Source organism: Magallana gigas, chromosome 6 (assembly GCF_963853765.1).
Source record: "Magallana gigas chromosome 6, xbMagGiga1.1, whole genome shotgun sequence".
Classification (NCBI taxonomy): domain Eukaryota; kingdom Metazoa; phylum Mollusca; class Bivalvia; order Ostreida; family Ostreidae; genus Magallana; species Magallana gigas.
In genome coordinates this window covers 22,525,153-22,542,892 of record NC_088858.1, presented here as the reverse complement: position 1 = coordinate 22,542,892, position 17,740 = coordinate 22,525,153, and the positions used below count along the sequence as shown (strand labels likewise).

General features: G+C 32.0%; 3 protein-coding genes and 1 long non-coding RNA gene across 5 annotated transcripts; 2 read left to right on the top strand and 2 right to left on the bottom strand.

Annotated features, from left to right (window-relative positions):
* Nucleotides 1-54: 54 nt before the first annotated feature.
* Nucleotides 55-4,206, bottom strand: LOC117689504 (uncharacterized). Its single transcript, XR_010714802.1, has 4 exons — nucleotides 3,717-4,206; nucleotides 3,390-3,594; nucleotides 2,765-2,857; nucleotides 55-183 (listed from the first exon to the last, which is right to left on the bottom strand). It is a non-coding gene; the product is annotated as an uncharacterized lncRNA (long non-coding RNA).
* On the top strand, nucleotides 110-7,647 carry LOC105320459 (photoreceptor-specific nuclear receptor). 2 transcript variants are annotated; one of them, XM_011418388.4, is made up of 8 exons: nucleotides 110-247; nucleotides 4,939-5,212; nucleotides 5,419-5,522; nucleotides 5,745-5,945; nucleotides 6,109-6,305; nucleotides 6,537-6,783; nucleotides 6,908-7,013; nucleotides 7,225-7,647. In XM_011418388.4, exons 1-8 carry the CDS (start codon nucleotides 202-204, stop codon nucleotides 7,355-7,357), a joined length of 1,308 nt encoding a protein of 435 aa, XP_011416690.2. In that variant the 5' UTR covers nucleotides 110-201; the 3' UTR covers nucleotides 7,358-7,647. The 2 variants fall into 2 exon arrangements, with proteins under 2 accessions (XP_011416690.2, XP_065944125.1); XM_066088053.1 differs by having other exon boundaries at nucleotides 5,745-5,951.
* A 195-nt stretch (nucleotides 7,648-7,842) lies between these two features.
* Nucleotides 7,843-12,536, bottom strand: LOC105320461 (transmembrane 6 superfamily member 2). The gene is made up of 8 exons (XM_011418389.4): nucleotides 12,246-12,536; nucleotides 11,916-12,117; nucleotides 10,888-10,970; nucleotides 10,578-10,678; nucleotides 10,298-10,396; nucleotides 9,846-9,938; nucleotides 9,368-9,490; nucleotides 7,843-9,058 (listed from the first exon to the last, which is right to left on the bottom strand). The coding sequence occupies exons 1-8, from the start codon at nucleotides 12,448-12,450 to the stop codon at nucleotides 8,759-8,761; spliced, it is 1,206 nt and encodes a 401-aa protein (XP_011416691.3). The 5' UTR covers nucleotides 12,451-12,536; the 3' UTR covers nucleotides 7,843-8,758.
* A 190-nt stretch (nucleotides 12,537-12,726) lies between these two features.
* LOC105320462 (hypothetical protein) lies at nucleotides 12,727-17,130 on the top strand. Its single transcript, XM_011418390.4, has 2 exons — nucleotides 12,727-13,526; nucleotides 16,640-17,130. The coding sequence occupies exons 1-2, from the start codon at nucleotides 12,849-12,851 to the stop codon at nucleotides 16,715-16,717; spliced, it is 756 nt and encodes a 251-aa protein (XP_011416692.3). The 5' UTR covers nucleotides 12,727-12,848; the 3' UTR covers nucleotides 16,718-17,130.
* The last annotated feature ends 610 nt before the right edge of the window (nucleotides 17,131-17,740 follow it).

Here is a 17,740-nt window from a genome sequence, read left to right as displayed (position 1 = left end):
GGCCTATTATCTCTTCCAGCCAATGGGATCCGGGATCATCCGTAATGGACATCATGCCAAGATATCACCAAATAAAACATGAAATAAAAACAGAATCGTCGGTGTTTTCAAAAGATTTGTTGCACAGACTGATTGCAGGCAACACTTTCCCCCAAAGTTCAGTGACGTTTCTTCAATGCACTTCTGAAGCAAAGAAAAAAAATGGAACTTCACAGAATTGATGACAGCTCGCCAATTTCTCGTGTTGGTAAGTTAATACATATACTTAACAAATGAATGTTTTAATAGCATTTATATAAAACCAATGGCAAATGTTGCAAATTAGTTAATCAAAATGCATGAAAAAACAATGGGTGACATGAAACTTATAATTATTTTTGCAATATAAGTTAATTAATGTCAGCGAATTTTTAATATACAGAACTTTACAAACTATATGTATACAGAAACTGTGATTAATTTATTACTTTTATTGCTAACAAAATTATTTAAAAAATGAGCAGACTTGACCATAAAATTGAAATATATTTAAATCTTCAAGCAATGTTAAATATTAAGGAAGGAGTCTTTTCTGGTTTTCAACTTGTCAAACGTAAATTTGATTAATTGTTCATTAAATCAAGATGAAAGGAAATTAAAATAGTATATTTTTCTTTCTTTTTTACTATCGTACAACTTGGCATAGAAAAATGTAATCAATGTTTAGAATGGAACAAGGACTATATTTTGGGCGTAATATTGGCGTAAGAAAATATCACATGTTGCGCAATTCAGAATTGCTGCAGATTATATATATATAATGAGTCTGTTTTAGCATTTAAAAGAAAAAACCAATAATGTTGGATTTTTTTTACTAATGTGAACTAATAATATGATACTTGGGTTTCAGAATATGTTTTTAAAATATGATTTGCCTATCAAATAACATTTTTATAAGCTTTTTAAAGCGCCCATTCTATACATTGATTTTTGTGAAAAAATCACTAAAATCAGTTTTTCTCTCTTATGAAACGGTCAATTTATTAGCTTTTCTGTCAATTTATATCTTTATATAAAGTCTTCATAATACATAAAAATTAGAAATATTTTATTATTGGAAGCATAAAAAAATAATCAAAATTTCTTCAAAATTTAAGAAAATTAGAGGAAATGCGGGTTAAGCAATATCAATTTTAGTATAAATATTTATTCCAATTTAGTAGTATAATCTGATAGACACTCTCATGGTCTATGATTTCATTGAAGATTTGAATCTTCAAATCTTAAACAAATGTCTACAGAACTATAAAGAGCTACACTTATTTTTATCACTCTTTACGTTGAGGAAAAAGGTAGTGACCTTGACCTGAACTTAATCCGAAAACAAAAAGGTCAAATTTAATTAAACTGATAGAATCATTAAGTAATATGATCCGTTTGATTGTGTCAACATTTCATGCATTTCTTATTATAAGAGGTATGTTTGATAATGAAAAGACCCCTTCCTTAATATAATCAAATTATTCAATATCACAGTAAGCAAGTCATTAGTATATTACCTTAAATGTTATTTTTCCCAATATTTTGCTTTACATTATATACATTTTTCTTTAATCAATTTTGTAATTGGTAGATTTTGGTTATAACTATCATGTTATATCGATTATATAAGAAGTTATGATGACAAGTTCATTTTTGTATTTTTATTGAAAGGTCGCGATATTACATACATTGTATTTATATCCGCAAATAAAAAATTATATTACATGCATTGTTCAAACACATGTTTTTTTGGTTAAATTATTTATTAGAATATTATTTAAATGAATCCATAATGTTGCGATAGTGATGTTATCGTATTAATTGGGTTTTTTATCTTTTTTGTTTTGGTTGCTTTTTTTCTGAGTATCTATGTTTTGTCTTTTGTAGCTTGGTTTGTTCGATTTTTTTTTTTTTATATATTTACAATATTTGAGCAAACTTCATTGTAAAATTTACCCCCCCCCCCCCTTTGGAAAAATTATGAATGCAAATTAAGATAGCAAATTAAAGGTTAGATATTGACATTAACTACCCCACTAGATAACCCACTCACCGTCACGTTTCGTCAGGAGATGAAGGGACAATGACTAACGGCAAGCAATCAAAGCATGATAGCCCCAAACTTCTTTCTATCAGACATTATTGAATCAAACCAAACTGGTGATTTTTTTTCATTGAATTAAGTGGAAATAATGAAGGAAGCATTGAATAAAAATCTTATTATGAAGATCGGGAAAACTCCTTGCCATTCCCACTTCGGTCTGACGGATGATGAGGAGGCTAAGTTAGAGATCAGTGTGAAAAATTGGCCATAGAGGCGCGGGGTTGAGAAATTAAATTAAGATCAAAGTTCTAGCTCCGGTCAAATTATTTTGTTACCCAGTTCTTTATGTAATTGTAGGCATACACATGTATGTAAACTAATATCACTTTCAAAGAACAAAAATTTTCATCCTAATTATCGGCAGCAGCAATATACCTTTGAATTATGTTCAATTAATTTAATTTTAATTCGTGAATAAAATTGGAAATTATAGTATCTGATTTTAAGTCTTAAAACCCATTCTTCAATCGATAACTAATTATCTTTTTAAAATGTTTTGTCATTTTTTTTCCGTTTCCTTTGAATAAAATATATAGCATTATCATCAAAACTTTATGACAAGTTCCATAAAACTGGTACTTGTAAACATTGTGAAGTGGTCGATTTAACAAGCACGTGCACATTAATTAATTTGCCAACCTTTGTAGCATCATTATTAATTGCCAAAACCACAGCTGTGAAAGGAAAATTCCAGTGGTACTCTAGTACGGTCAAAATGTCAATTCTTGCTTTCTGTGAAAATTAAAAAAAAATTAAGAGAGAATAACAGCACACTTATGTTTAAAAAAAACCAATATGTTACATAAATTGTTACTTTATTTACATCCAGCACTTAACTACAACTTGTTATAACTACGGCCCTGTCTATAATTATAGTTTCTCGGTGGGTAGAAGAAATGTGGATTTTTGTGTATTTACGAATCTTAAGATATGTATTAAATCTTGTATTAATATTGTTTGCCAACTCTTGATACGGTAAATGAGATTATATAAAAGATATGTTTAAAAGAACTTAGTAAATTTATTCGAAGAGCGAAGAACTACTGTTGAAAAATTAATTAAGACAAAGTAATTCGCTTCTAGTATTCTTCAATATTGGCTTGGACAATTCAAACTTTTAATGGTGGTTTTAAATGGGCTTCGTTGTACACAATAAACTGGTAATGAACTCGATGATCCCCCATTTTCCTACTCCTTTTCACCCACACGTCCAGTAAACAGCATAAAATTATCTGTTAAAAGGTTAATCCCCACTTAAAATTACCTTGTCGGGTAGTCGACATCACCACCTGTGTCCAATTGTTGTTTGATTTCTCCCACCTGTGCTTCATCTTTTTAGAATATTGTTCTTCTGTAATTGTGATCTATGGAATCTGATTTAGTTCAGAAACCCGATATCTCTCTCCTCTTTGTTGTGATCCTCGAGTATTTATCATCTTTTTGCTTCATTTGTAAGCTCTCTAGTTTACCTAGCCAAATAAAAGCAGTTGAGGGGTCTTTCTTGAGATAATGAGATCTGCGTTCTTCTGGATAGAGACGTGTCCAGGCATCAAAACTGGCCACAATTTCATTAGCTCTTTATTGTACATACATTAAAAACACCAAATGTTGTGGTTCGAGGGAGTACGTCGAAATCTGTATCGGTTCTTTCATGGGTCAACCACTGCGCCCCTCTTTCGTTCTATAAACCTGCTCTTAACATACATTAAGTAAAAACATGATCACATCATATATATGCTTATATTTTTGATGCTTTACAAAATAAAACATGTACCTTTATTAAAATTAAAGATTAAACTACTAGTATTTAATTTTATGACTAAACGTTACGTCGACAGTATACATGTTCAAGATAACAATTGCTAAAAAGGGCATGGTCCTTCATAGTATAATTTTTTATTGTTGGAAAAATTAGTAATTGTTGTACTGTATTATATATACCTAAAATCTACAGGTAAACAAACCTAGGCCTTTTAAATTAAGATTCAAGCTGACTTTTCATCGTGCAATAAAAACGTTAATTTTGTATAAGGCAGTATTTGTTAATATTTTTATCCATACCGATACGTGTATAATATTGACAACTTAGCAATAACTTGTATTTTCTTAATTACGTTTTGCATTTATAAAATATGTAATAGATTGCATACCTTTTGCAACAGCGCAAATGTAAACATTTTTATTATTTATGATTGTTTCCATCAATAATTGAAGACGTTTGTATATGCAAACACTGTTTCTTTAGTAGACATTGCATAATGTTAAAAATAATAACATAATTTGAATATGCTTGAGGAAATATTAACAATATTTTTTTCTTTCTTGATCATTTTTTTGCGCAAAAAGGATTGTTGATTAAATTAGATTTTATTAATGAAAGTGAATTGTATTTCCCTATTTGTTTCTTGTTTATGATTGCATAATTAATCAACATTACAATGTTTGACAAAAAACCCCATGGATATGGTGAATCAATTATATAAGTTTAATCAATAATTTATTTGTCATAGAATATATTTAATGTAAAATTACGCAAAATCTACTCCGAATCCATAGAAATATTTGTAGAACTCGTAGATACTAGTATAAAATATTGTCATGGTAGGGTAAATAGTTAATATAGATACGATAGTGAAATATACAATGGTGAATTATAAATGAATTTTGTTTGCGTAGATTTAATTGTTCTGCTATAAAACAACTTTTTAAAAATGGTATTTACTGTATATAAATGAGAATATACCTCACTTTTGAGGACTTTAAACATTTTATCCCTAAAGAAATTGAGTGCATGATTTAGCGTAAAATTTCAGACGTTCATCACCACCATACTTCGGATGTTCCTTCCCCCTCTTCTCTCTCCTCGGCAAGCCCCTCCGTTCCTCAACTTCCGGTATCGTCGTCCCCTCCGAACATGATGCATCCTCACCCTTCGGTCAGTCACTGTGGGCCCATGAAGCGGGGGTCCCCCGGACTGACGTGTGTTGTGTGCGGGGATACCTCCAGTGGAAAACACTACGGGATTCTAGCCTGCAACGGATGTAGCGGATTCTTTAAACGGAGCGTTCGAAGAAAACTTATTTATAGGTAAGAGCTATATTGACTTTTTTTTTTCAAATAATGTCATATCTACAACTTTTTTTTTTATAACGAAAACCTCATGATACCAAGGAGCTTTTATAAAAATGAAATATGTAGACAAGGTTTACAGTCATAGGAAAAGGTTTTTTGAATATTTGTGTTGCTTGAAACTGTTGAAATATTGTACCAGTTGTGATTTAAAAAAAATTCAGATGTCAGGCCGGGACAGGCATGTGTTTGGTGGACAAGGCCCACAGAAACCAATGTCAAGCGTGCAGGCTGAAGAAGTGTCTTCAAATGGGCATGAACAAAGATGGTAAATGCTTGTAATATGATTTTTGAAAAAGAAAAAAATAAATTCATTGAACCTGGGATTTCTGGAAAGCGTTGGCTAGTGTTTTTGGAATGGTTTTTGTTGTAAAATTACAACACATTAAATAGGAAAAAGTAGTTAGCTTTTCTTTGAATTAAAACATCACTTAAAGAAATGCAGGCTATAGATAAAACTCTTATTTTTTCATATTTACTGGTGTGTTAGCTGTTCAGAATGAACGACAGCCTAGAAACACGGCACAGGTCAGACACGATCAGATTCCAGCGGAGCTCGACAATCCTTTCATTCAGTCTCACGTGACCATTTCCGCCACTCACCCAGCCTTCAGTCCCCCAAACAACAGTCGGATGTTTCAGGGAATGTCTCACCCGGAACCCCATTCCAAACTGGAACAAGAGGAAACCAGTAAGCGTACGCACTACCTTCTGATTTGCCATTATAAGAACTTTTACCAATAATTAGTCATGATCGTTCGGATGAATTTATTCTATTGTAAGTTATAAAGTGAACAAAATTATTTTATATCCTTCATATTTTTTTATATTTATGTTGGTTTTCTTCAACGTAGGTCGAGATGAAACTATTGACGTCACAAACATTGAGCCTGAGAGGAATATTGTAGTACATCCACATGCCTATAACGACACCTTCTTGTACTCACCTGGTCAAGAAACGATGTACGAGTGCTCGGCTAGGTTGTTGTTTGTTGCCATTCGATGGGCCAAGAATTTGCCATCCTTCGCAAATTTGCCGTTTAGAGATCAGGTATAACGGCTTTTTGACAGTTAAGAGGTCTAGATACATGGTCATTGACAATATCAACCTCCGCTGTATAAAGATATACTAGGAAATATGGCGAAATATGTTGAAGTTTTAAGATAGATCTGATGGCTAATTTTTTGAGCATCCATCTTCCTTAAAAGTAGTGCACAAAGCTTAAAATTTTGATTGGTTTCTAAAGAACATGTAATATACGTCTATTAATCAACGTACTAGGTAATACTGTTGGAGGAAGCTTGGAGTGAACTGTTTCTGCTATGTGCCATACAGTGGTCGATGCCAATGGAGACGTCACCGCTTCTTATGACGCACGAAGCTGCACAGCCGCAGATGTCCAACATCAAAACAGGAAGTGAATACCCAGATAATCGTCTGCTTCAGGAAATATTCCGACGATTTAAGCACACTCAAGTGGACCCAGCCGAGTTTGCTTGCTTGAAAGCGATTGCTCTTTTTAAGCCAGGTATAATCTTACACCGGGGAAAAAACCCATTTTTTTTTTGGTCAAACAAAATGTACAACATTAAGCATTTTTTACATGTATTTTCAACTTGAAGTTTTGTTATATGCATTCTCTCTTTTGCCAGAGACCAGAGGCTTGAAAGACCCTCTTCAAGTTGAAAACTTCCAAGACCAAGCCCAGATGATGATGTCACAGCACGTGCGATCGAATTATCCTACACAGCACATTAGGTTAACTAATATACATTGTCAAATGTATTTTGAATATCTCATCTCTGCTTGTAGCAAACATACATATGTACATATCAAATCCATTGCGGCTGAACAAAACGGGCAATTCCAATGCATAAGCGTAGCCTCAATATCTTGTCGTTTAAACAGACTAGGATTGTATTTTTTTTAAAATACGGCAAAGGTTATAGACCATATCAATTTCTTTCAGGTTTGGTCGCCTCCTTTTAATGATTCCATCTCTGAAGTTTGTTCCATCAGACCGAGTGGAGAAGATATTCTTTGGCAGAACCATTGGAAGTGTACCCATGGAAAAACTATTGTGTGACATGTTCAAAGGCTGAATAATTTTTAAGTTATCCATCTAACCTCAAAATCTCATCCACTGTTCCACGATCAGTCAAAGCTGGATACAAACTCATTACATGTATCTGTACTAACGGATCATTTGACATTTTTATCTGTATATTTGAGAGGAAAAATAGTTCTTTTCAGCCATCTTCATGCATATGTGACTTCTATCTTAATAAGCCTAGGAAGTTTGTTTTTCTTTGTTTCAATTCATCTTTTGACTGGTATACTATACATGTAATTCAGAAATCACTGAAACCTTAATAAACATCTTTATGGAAAATGTCTTTTTCAATGTTATTTATCATTGAGACTACAAAATATAATCACATGTAATGTAATTTTTGTTGTTCTTAACCTCTACATGACACAGTTTGTTTAATTAGTTGTATTAAAGTGTATTATATTTGTTATTTCTACATAGAAATTTTAGAATATTTCTTGAGACCCCCCCCCCCAAAAAAAAAATCACTAGATCTGTATTCGTACGAGTTTTACTATTTAATATAAGCTCTAATGAAATAATGTATGTACAAATTTGTGAGGTAAAGCTACATTACATATTGTAATGAACACTATAAGTAAACACAACTATAATATTCACCCATACTTTGCTTCAAATGAAGATACAATATTACAAAATAATACCCTGGTATATTTCTGTTTCATGTTTAAAATTCTTATATTCATATTAAACACCACTTCATGAAAAAAAAAATCACTAAAAATTTGAATTTACTAAATGAATTGTGTTCCCTAACTTGTAAAAGCAAACTTTGTAAATACATTTACAGATATAATATATTTCTTAAAACTTTACACCAAATTTGGTTATAAAGTACTATTTTGTTACTTTTATACTGACTACATAAACTAAAAACAAAGCCTGTGATTATAAGGTTATACAACTACAGTTAGCAGACAATGGGACTAGGGTGTAAAAACTGTACTCCAAGAAGATAAAATATACATGTTACTAGATGTAAATTTATCATTTATAAAAAGCCAATTCTGTGAAATGTACATGTACTTAGTACATGTATTAATACAATATCCACAATCACATTGTCTATGAATGATCAGTAATAAAATTTCTGTGTAAAATTGAGCAAACAAGATGGAACGTTTTATTCTTATGTCAATCATTTGCTTTCATACCAATGAAATGAACGTGTAAAAAAAAAAACACCCCAAAAAACAAAGTATCATATATGACCAAAAAAAAAAAGATTTGCTATAAAATTTGTCAAAATCAAATCATTAAAAAATTCTAAAAATGAAATCAACAGCTTATTGGTTTTCAAATATAAAAGCTTTCAGCAAATACTACAATAAAACATATGCCATTTTAAAAATATATATCCATTAGTCTGTTATTTTGATTCTAGCAATAACTAATCTAGATCTTTGGGTACGTTTCGGTTCCTTAAGTTGTAGCGGCCAGCAGAATTTGCAACCCCGCTGTTTGGTTTTCTGCTCGGTGTCTTAAGGGGGCTGTTGATGCTGTTACCACTGCTGCCTTTCTTCCCGGCCTTTAAATTGGTCCAGCAGTAGTAGAGGAGCAGCAGCTGGGGGACAATGAGGAGGTAGAGGTTCTGAGTCCAAAACGACCATTTTGCGTCTGCAGTGTTTGGAAGACGATATTTCTTTTCCGTTAAGTGATGGAGGGAAGCAAATATGTATGGAATCTGGCCCTAAGTTAAACAATTAACAAATTTTAACCAAAAAATTAACGGCTGATTAATGACTTGGGAACTTAAGTACTAGAAATACAGATTTTATTATATAGATGGCTTTGTACATTTCCTTCTGTTTTAATTACAACATTTACAGATAAATATTCAGACACATAAAACTACCATAGTAATTAGTAAACCATATACTATACATTATATTTTTAGGTAAAAACTTTAAATTTTAATACTCTCCATATGCAGTAATGATCAAAATCAAATGACTTAAAATTGAACATTAATTTTTTAAAAACTTTTAGTAAAACTTACATTCAATGTTGCTCCAGCATAGATAATAAGCCAGTCAAGAAACCATTGTTTAGCAGGCCCATTAAACAAAGAATAGCTGGCAAAGGCACAAAAAGGCACAAAGTAGAATAAATATGTCACCATCTACAAAAGGAAAATCTCTTTTTATTACAGGTATATGCTGGGCAGAACATGAAATGCATCTTTTTTACGATACATTTAAAAAAATATTGAAAAAAAAAAACACCCGTAAATATCGGTATATACTAATATATTCATGTGATGACATAAAATGTGTTAGTTTGACAACTAGACTTTAGCAGTAAGAACAACAGTTGATAATGAGAGAACAATTTTTGGATAATCAGTTTGGTAGGTAATATTACAAATATGCCTCACACTTATTTTGATGCATTAAAGTTTCAGATGTTATCATATACAATTTAGGAACCGTTTGTTACTCTGATAGATCTTTCAAAAAAAAGATGAACAAACTAACCTGAATTTTGGGGAAGGCTATTGGATCTGAAAGATATGGCTCAGATTTGTTCACTAATTTCAGTGTGACAGTTGAGTTACATCCAAGCGCTGCCTGTAAATATATGTTATATAACAGTTAAACACATATAAGTTGGTAAATGCTATAATAATCTTTCATGTCGCGTATGGTTATTAACAAGACTGCAATAAGGTACTGGCTATTCCAAAAATGTCAGATATCTTGTTACAGAAAAAGTGCACTAGCTAAATTGTTAGAACTATTTTCCTCTCATGAATGTGAAATATAATGATATATCTTTTATACTGATATGTAATAAAAACAATACCTGTTTATGCATATATTGGGCCTTTTGCCAATTATTGTAAATGTGTTTGAGCCAATAAATTATTTGTATTTGTAAATAAAATCACTGCACTGCATTAAATGTGAAACCATTCTGTTATACTTACTAATCCTTTAAAGATATAGATGAACATTGTTGACAGCAGTAATAAAATGGTGACAATATCAAATGGTCTTTTCAGTATGCTTTCATTTCCAGAGTTTCCCTGTAGAAAAAAACAAAACAATTCCACTTCATATGAAAGATAGATAACTCTTGCAAAGCTGCAAATCATAGAACTCAATATTTCAAAATCAAGTCATTTCTGCAGAAATTTAGTGATTATTGAAAAGAAAAATCAATTGTTGAATCATGAAGAAAGCCGAGTAGTTAAAACTTAAATTTACCTTCAAGTTGGATGGTTTATCCAGTACTTTCTTTGTTATCCAAAGAGGGACCACCATGTAAATCACATTTAACAGCATTGACCAATTTGCTCCATGTTTACCTGAAACATTTGAAAAATGCTTTTTATATATATAAGATGTTTATTCTAGAGAATACAAAATGAAATACATTGTACTATATAAACAAAATGAAATGCTGTATTCATATACACATATATTTTCATCAAGATGCATTAGCTCACATACACAATTTCCTTCTTCCAGCAACTTTAAAGAACTGGGAAAGGAAATCAGTTGATCTTGATCTTACCTACAGCTCCGCCCACCATCAGCACAATGAGACTGTTGATGATGGAACCACCCCAGAACAAGCCAACCTCTCGGTAGTCCTTCCTACGAATGAAAATTCATTGTAATATACAATGCCACATGATATAGATCTATAAAATAATTAACACAACATATTTTTCTTGTGTCAGAAAGAGAGATATATTGTATGTATTTGAATGGGATTCCTTAGTGACAACCCCTCTTCCTAATAAAAAATTGGAGAACAAATTGTAATTAAACTTCTCAAAAAAAATAATTAATTAAGATTTTCATGTGGGAACAGAATACTTGGTATCAATAGTATTAAATCTCAACACAAGAATTTTAAAGATTTAAAGAAAAAAAATCATTTCAAAGGTAAAAATTCTTTTGTACATGTACATTTATCTTTTATCAAAAGAACGTATGTTTCAGATGATCATTTTTTCCTTTTACATGTTCTTATCTAAAAAAAAAAAGCCACAGTAATACACTATCACAATTACACAAACATGTACTGCTATCAAGCCAGTGCAACTGGTTAGGATCAAACTCACCCAAATCATTTATTTTAGTCAATTTGGGATATGATATCACATTTTGAAATGGGATTTAAATTTACAGTGCAAAAAAAGAAGAATATTGAGTGATATTTGTTATAAATCTGAATAATGAAACATTTCATAAAAAAAATTTTGGTAGGTATATTTTTCTGTACACCTTCAATTTTTTAGATTGATAAGACATAAAGTGATCAATCTCCCAAACAGGAAGGTTTCAGAAAAACTTTAAAACCAAGAGTTTTCATGTGTTGTGTTTGGACTTACAATATTTTATGCAGAATAAAAAACTCCTAATTTTTGCACTGATACGATATCCTAAATTGGCTATATTATAATCAATTTGGGTGATTGGTCCCAACCGGCACAATGCATTTTTACATCTTGAAGCAGCAAAAAATAAAATTATTCCTGTGATTTTTCAAGCAGTTGATAAATTAATAGCAGTATCAGGCAAATTTTAACAAACCTATTATCTATGGCAAGCAAAATGATGATGTAGCAAGCAAAATGAATGATTCCGTCATGATAGTTGATGCCCGAACCATGGCCACTCTTCAGGTATGGTTCACCGCTTACAAAATAAAATGCCATAACACTGTGCACAAAGCCATCATTCTCCAGGGCAATGGTCAAATCAATAACAGCGGCAAATGTTAGTATGCTCATAGCTAAAAAAAAAATAAATAAAAGAAATACATTATGTAGAAATAGAAAAAAATAAATAGAAATTAAATATCGTCAAATCATAATATAAATAGTTAATCACATAAGGCACTTATTTATTCCTTTATCTTACCATAGTACAGAGGATCGTCATTCTGTACCAACTTGAAATATTTAGCTAAAGCTGGTACGAGGAATGCTAGCAGTAAACACGCCAGGCCAATTATAAAAATTGCCACCGGTTTCTCTGTGATTCCGGGTATTAAGTTAACGGCATATGCAATTGGAACACTCAATATGGATGCAAACAACACGACAATTGTCCCTTTTAACTCCATTTTGGCTTCTATAACGATACACCTGCGGATCCTCCTCCTACCCACGCTAAAATGGTTTCGAATTTCCTCTATTTATTGTAAGAAATTAGACATGTGATACATAATATATTCGGACATACTATTAAACCACTTTATTCATTCAAGATGAGCATATAAATATAAAAAATACAAGTTAAAAAATAAGGTTTTAAATGTATATTTTAATATATTATCACATTGTTAAATTCTTATCATTCTCTTCTGCACGAATCAAGTATCCTTGAGGTGTGTCTGATTTTAATGTCAACTTCCGTTTCGAATGACGCTCTTGGCATTTGGCACAGTACTAGCGATTTAAATATTCATGCGAATGCTTTGAAGTCTGACAACAATAATGGACGCGTTTTAATAGATTCAGAATGAGTGAAACACCACCAGGCGATTTGAGAAGTCTGTCTCCGGAATCTGGGATTGTTCTGGAGGGGACAGAATGTTCGGTAAATTCAAACGCAACTGAGAAAACGCTGGAGGAATTGGCAGCGCAGGAGTCTGCAAGAAGCAATGGTCCCCCACCTAGTCATCTGTATAATTTTAACTTAGCTAATCCAGAGGAAATAACATCGATGCTTGAAAACGTTGACTTAACTGATGAGGACACCGATGTTTTGTTGCAGGAAGCATACAACATCAACCGAAAACTGAAGGAAATTTTACGGAGACGCGAAGAGGGACATGTGCTGAGTGCAGCAGATCAAGCAATTCTTAATCAAATGATCGTAGTGGTACCAGGATCAAACAAAGATGGTCGTGCCGCTACAGCCGAGGAGACTCAGCCATCAACAGGCGATACGTTGGATATGCCCAGGAAGGAACCCTTGCCCCCGATAAAAACAGACAGTGAACAAAATCCACGTGTAGCCTCTGCAATATACAGTGCTAAGTTGAATAGAAGAGCAACTCAGGTGCCTTCATCTGGTCGTCCAGGTATGAGAATCCCAGGGGCGACAATGTCAGGGAATGTATACGGGAGGAAGGATAGCCGGTTAGGATCCGGAGTTTCCCGCAAGAGTGTTCATAAACCTGGATCTTCAGTCAAGGTATATTGTAATCTCATAATAATTTGTGACATGGTAATATTCTTATTTTATCTTTAAATGTTTGCTAGTTTAATTATTCCTCAACAAAATCTTTATTAAAATAGAAAAAAAAGTTAGGAACATCTGTAGTTGTTCTTGTCTCGCAATTATTTGATGTACATGTACTGTGTTCTGTATTTTCTCACATAAGAGAAGAAGGGAAGGATTGTACAGTTCTTTAAAGTTGTACTAAGTAATAAAAAAAACGAAATGATGGTAGAGATTTTTTTTATTTTGTCTTTTATACTACTGACAAAATATATAGCAGAGTAGCAAGTTAATTGAAAAACGATTTCTTTGCGCTTTGGATGGGAATTGATTTCGACTGGTAAATACTTATATTTACAGTTCTTGGAAACAATAAAAACAAACCGAATGTAAATGAATCATTTAGATCACAGAAGCTTATTTTTCCATTTTGTTAGCGGATTAAGTGAATATCAAAGTAAATACTACACCTAATAAGTTTTCGAAGTTAATTCAGTACAAGCGCTAAGACAAATATTTAAATCCCTCTTTCCACGAGCCCTTAAACAAATATTTTAGAGACACATGTTTCATTTACAAAAGCACTCAGCAATAAATTTTAACAGTCGTCGCTTTATAATTGTAAGATTCAATTCTATTCTTTTATCTGGCGATACATCTTTATCAAGAAATCGTTTGTTATCAAGGAATGAATATTTTCGAAAGATTGGGTTAGATAACATATAGCGTTTAAAGATTTACGACTGTTTCTCTCTGACATCTGTAATCTGGTCTGTGCGGGACAGGGCTTGCGATGATAGGACACGACATGACTGCGATATCTCACATTATCAGCACACGCGCAGAATGAGTACACAAATCCCGTTTTTACCTTCAAAATATCTCAGCCAAATCAATGATAGTGATTTACCTTACTAAAATTACAATTAATTACTCCCGAATTCGAACGGAGAAAAATATTGTGTAGATCAAACATAAAAGTCTTGAGACGGGTGTATTAATTTAATTTTTTTACTATGACATATACAGTTCACTAACAATTCCATGTGTTATTTTAAATCGAATTTAAAAGGGACAATGCTCTTAAAAGATCCTGAATGTGTTTTCTATAACAGTTGATTTAATGCAGTGATTGTAAATGTTTTGCGCTGCACAGGCTGAGGTACAAATGTTCTATCAAAAATAATATAAAATTTGTACCGGAGAGTGATATCGATAAATACTTGATAGCTGCATGTGTTGACGGGACATTTTAATTTTTTGACAATGCATCGTATTCATATCGCTCTCAATCTTTATATGTTTAATACATTGCGAAGAAAATGTTTTACAATGTACAACACTAAACATCCTATACTGAGTAGTTCTGTGTGATTGCTAAATCAATTACCATACATGTATATTACCGTGATCCTTACGCATGCTTTGGCATAATTAAATAGTAATTTATTTAACGGTGTTATTTCGGATAACAGAAAGGTAAATGCAATAAGGTCAAAAACATGATAGGAATCATTCGGTTATTACTATATCTGTAGCTGTATAAGGAGTTCAACTTGGTTGGTTTAATATGGATATTTTGACGTTATTGTTTATTTCACTAGAGCCTTTTACTGCACATCCACTATCTTGAACACGTGCATGTAAAAATTTCCGGGAAGGAGACCATGCATTTCTTCGTATATATCACAGTAATATCTAAATTTAATGAAAGCATGGAACGCGCCGTTTTTATTGGTTCGTATTCAAATATACTTCGTTTTTGTTTTCTTCTTTTATTTCTTAAGAAGGTAGATCGTAATTTATATAGAAACTAACAAGACTGAAATCTACCCTATCCAATTACAACCTGTCCGTAAATACGCATTTCTGTAACTTTGAAAAAAAACTGCGATCATATGTTACGTTCACATAATTATAAATATCCGCGTTCATTCAGATATAATAAAGCTATGATTTAAAATAATGTTTACATTGTTCATTAATATCTTTATGTACTTTTGATGCTGCTTTTGCGTCATGGTCTGAAACTTACGGTCAGTGCCGCATACGGTTACTGACCGTGGGTCAGCTCATTGTGTTTACCACTCATTGTACTTTTCTCGTTTTCATGAATATTTATTATTCTCTATTCATCCAAAAAGAAGCAATAAAATCAATTATTTAATCAATCAAAACTACATCTACAATTAGAGCTCGGACTTCACGAACTTGTACCTCCGACTTTCAAGTATTAGAGCTCTATTATATCTTTGCTAACCTTCACCTACATGGAAAATTTGGCCACTCCTCTGTGTAATCATTTTTTGATTACACAGAAGAAGGAAAAAATATTATTAATTATAGTGGGTATATTTTTCCATTACGAGAAAAATAATAACGTCACATGCCTGTGGTTTCCTGGCACCTTAATTAATCAGCGATTTGTAAATCTATGGAGGGAAACTATATATTTTGAGAAAATTCGACGTTATTCTAAAAGCCAATGCTTTGTCCAAAAACGTTAAATATATATATTAATTATATATCTTCATTCATTTTATCACAGAATATAATACATGTGCGTAGACCTCTACATCTTCATTTACTTCCCCAAAGTACGTCGGTGTTTCTCCTTCTTAGAACCATTTTAACAAGAGCTTGGACTTTGGGTAGTTGTGTCAAACAACAATATGACGTAGGCCTGTCTATTTCATTGCTGGCCACTCAGCAATGCCTCTTTGAAATCAACAAGATTTGTCTGGCTTTTAAACTAAGACTACGCAATCGGTGTATATTTCGCTTGAAACCGCGTCATTTTTAACTTGTTTTGACGCAAGAAATAGATAGCTACGCCCTACTGAAAGTCCAAGGTCTTGTTAAAATGGTTCTATAGGTCCCCATCATATCAAAATCAGAGAATTATCTACTTAAATTTTGAAAGAAATGTTTTAATGTCAATTTCGTCAAGTTCGCATTACTCTCTGCTGTCAAGCCTAATGTACTAATAACTTACGACGTTTTGACATTACCATGAAATAGAAAATGCACACGTATATATATGGGGAAATAAAATTCAAATTCAATGTACAACTTCAATATTTCAGAAAGGTGCCTCTGGAGTCAAACGTGAGAAGCCACCTGTCCCTATAGCGGAGCGGCCTCCTTGGGATGACAGACTATAACAATGTGTCATATGTCTTACTAAAATACTTTGTAAATAATAATTTTCTTATTTAAATTTGTTGCTCGTAATGTTGTTATCACCATATTCCATATTCGTAATACATTTTGAAATACAATGTATCATAATGTGATATCATTTTAAAGTATACAATTGCATGTATTAATTTAAAAGTTAATGATAAAATATTGATTATTCATATCAATGCATTTAAAATTCGTGCTTGAATTTATTTATATATTTGATTTTTATTTTTTATGCAAACCACATTTTTATGCAACGAATATTTTATCAATAATTTGTTTTTTGGTCGTAATGTGTATTGTAACAAATATTTATACAATGTCACACAAGTGTATTGCATTTTAATACTTCAATGTGGAGAATGAAATAAACTGAATAAAAAATGTTAACATGAAACGTCTCTCTCTCTCTCTCTCTCTCTCTCTCTCTCTCTCTCTCTCTCTCTCTCTCTCTCTCTCTCTCTCTCATATTACGTTTTTGTTTTAAGATAAATGTCTACAACGTAATCAGATATCATTTTTCATGATTTGTAACAAGGATTATTAAATGTTGGTTTTTTTTTTTACCCCCGAATTCGAACCTTTGGAATAATAGAAAACTCACGACAAAATAAATGATAAAGTTTGAATGAATAATACATGTAGATTAATTGTGATTTTATATTTTATTGTTTTCTGTTTTTTTTTTCGGATAACCCCCGAACGTCATTATACATTTACCTAAAATGTAAAAGTTATACGCTTCCATGAACAATCATCAATATCTGCATTATATCAACAAATAAAGTCTTGTTAAATACTATTTATTTTCATTACATATGTCTGATTCATTATGATATTTAAAGTTGTACTTTCGCTTAGATCAATAATAAGCATGATAAGTGCATGAATATACACTTTCCCACGTTGAAATGGACGTTAAACAATATTTTAAGAACATGCAAAATATTTTGCAATTTGCTTAAACCCCCCCCCCCCCCAAAAAAAAACAAAAACAAAAA

Coding starts and splice junctions, on each gene's coding strand:
- LOC105320459 (XM_066088053.1), top strand. CDS start 202: ATGGAACTTCACAGAATTGATGACAGCTCGCCAATTTCTCGTGTTG. Junction 248..4,938: donor CTCGCCAATTTCTCGTGTTG/GTAAGTTAATAC, acceptor GTAAAATTTCAG/ACGTTCATCACCACCATACT. Junction 5,523..5,744: donor AATGGGCATGAACAAAGATG/GTAAATGCTTGT, acceptor CTGGTGTGTTAG/CTGTTCAGAATGAACGACAG.
- LOC105320461 (XM_011418389.4), bottom strand. CDS start 12,450: ATGGAGTTAAAAGGGACAATTGTCGTGTTGTTTGCATCCATATTGAGT. Junction 10,679..10,887: donor GATGGTGGGCGGAGCTGTAG/GTAAGATCAAGA, acceptor CAAATGTTTCAG/GTAAACATGGAGCAAATTGG. Junction 9,939..10,297: donor TCTATATCTTTAAAGGATTA/GTAAGTATAACA, acceptor ATATATTTACAG/GCAGCGCTTGGATGTAACTC.
- LOC105320462 (XM_011418390.4), top strand. CDS start 12,849: ATGAGTGAAACACCACCAGGCGATTTGAGAAGTCTGTCTCCGGAATCT. Junction 13,527..16,639: donor AACCTGGATCTTCAGTCAAG/GTATATTGTAAT, acceptor TCAATATTTCAG/AAAGGTGCCTCTGGAGTCAA.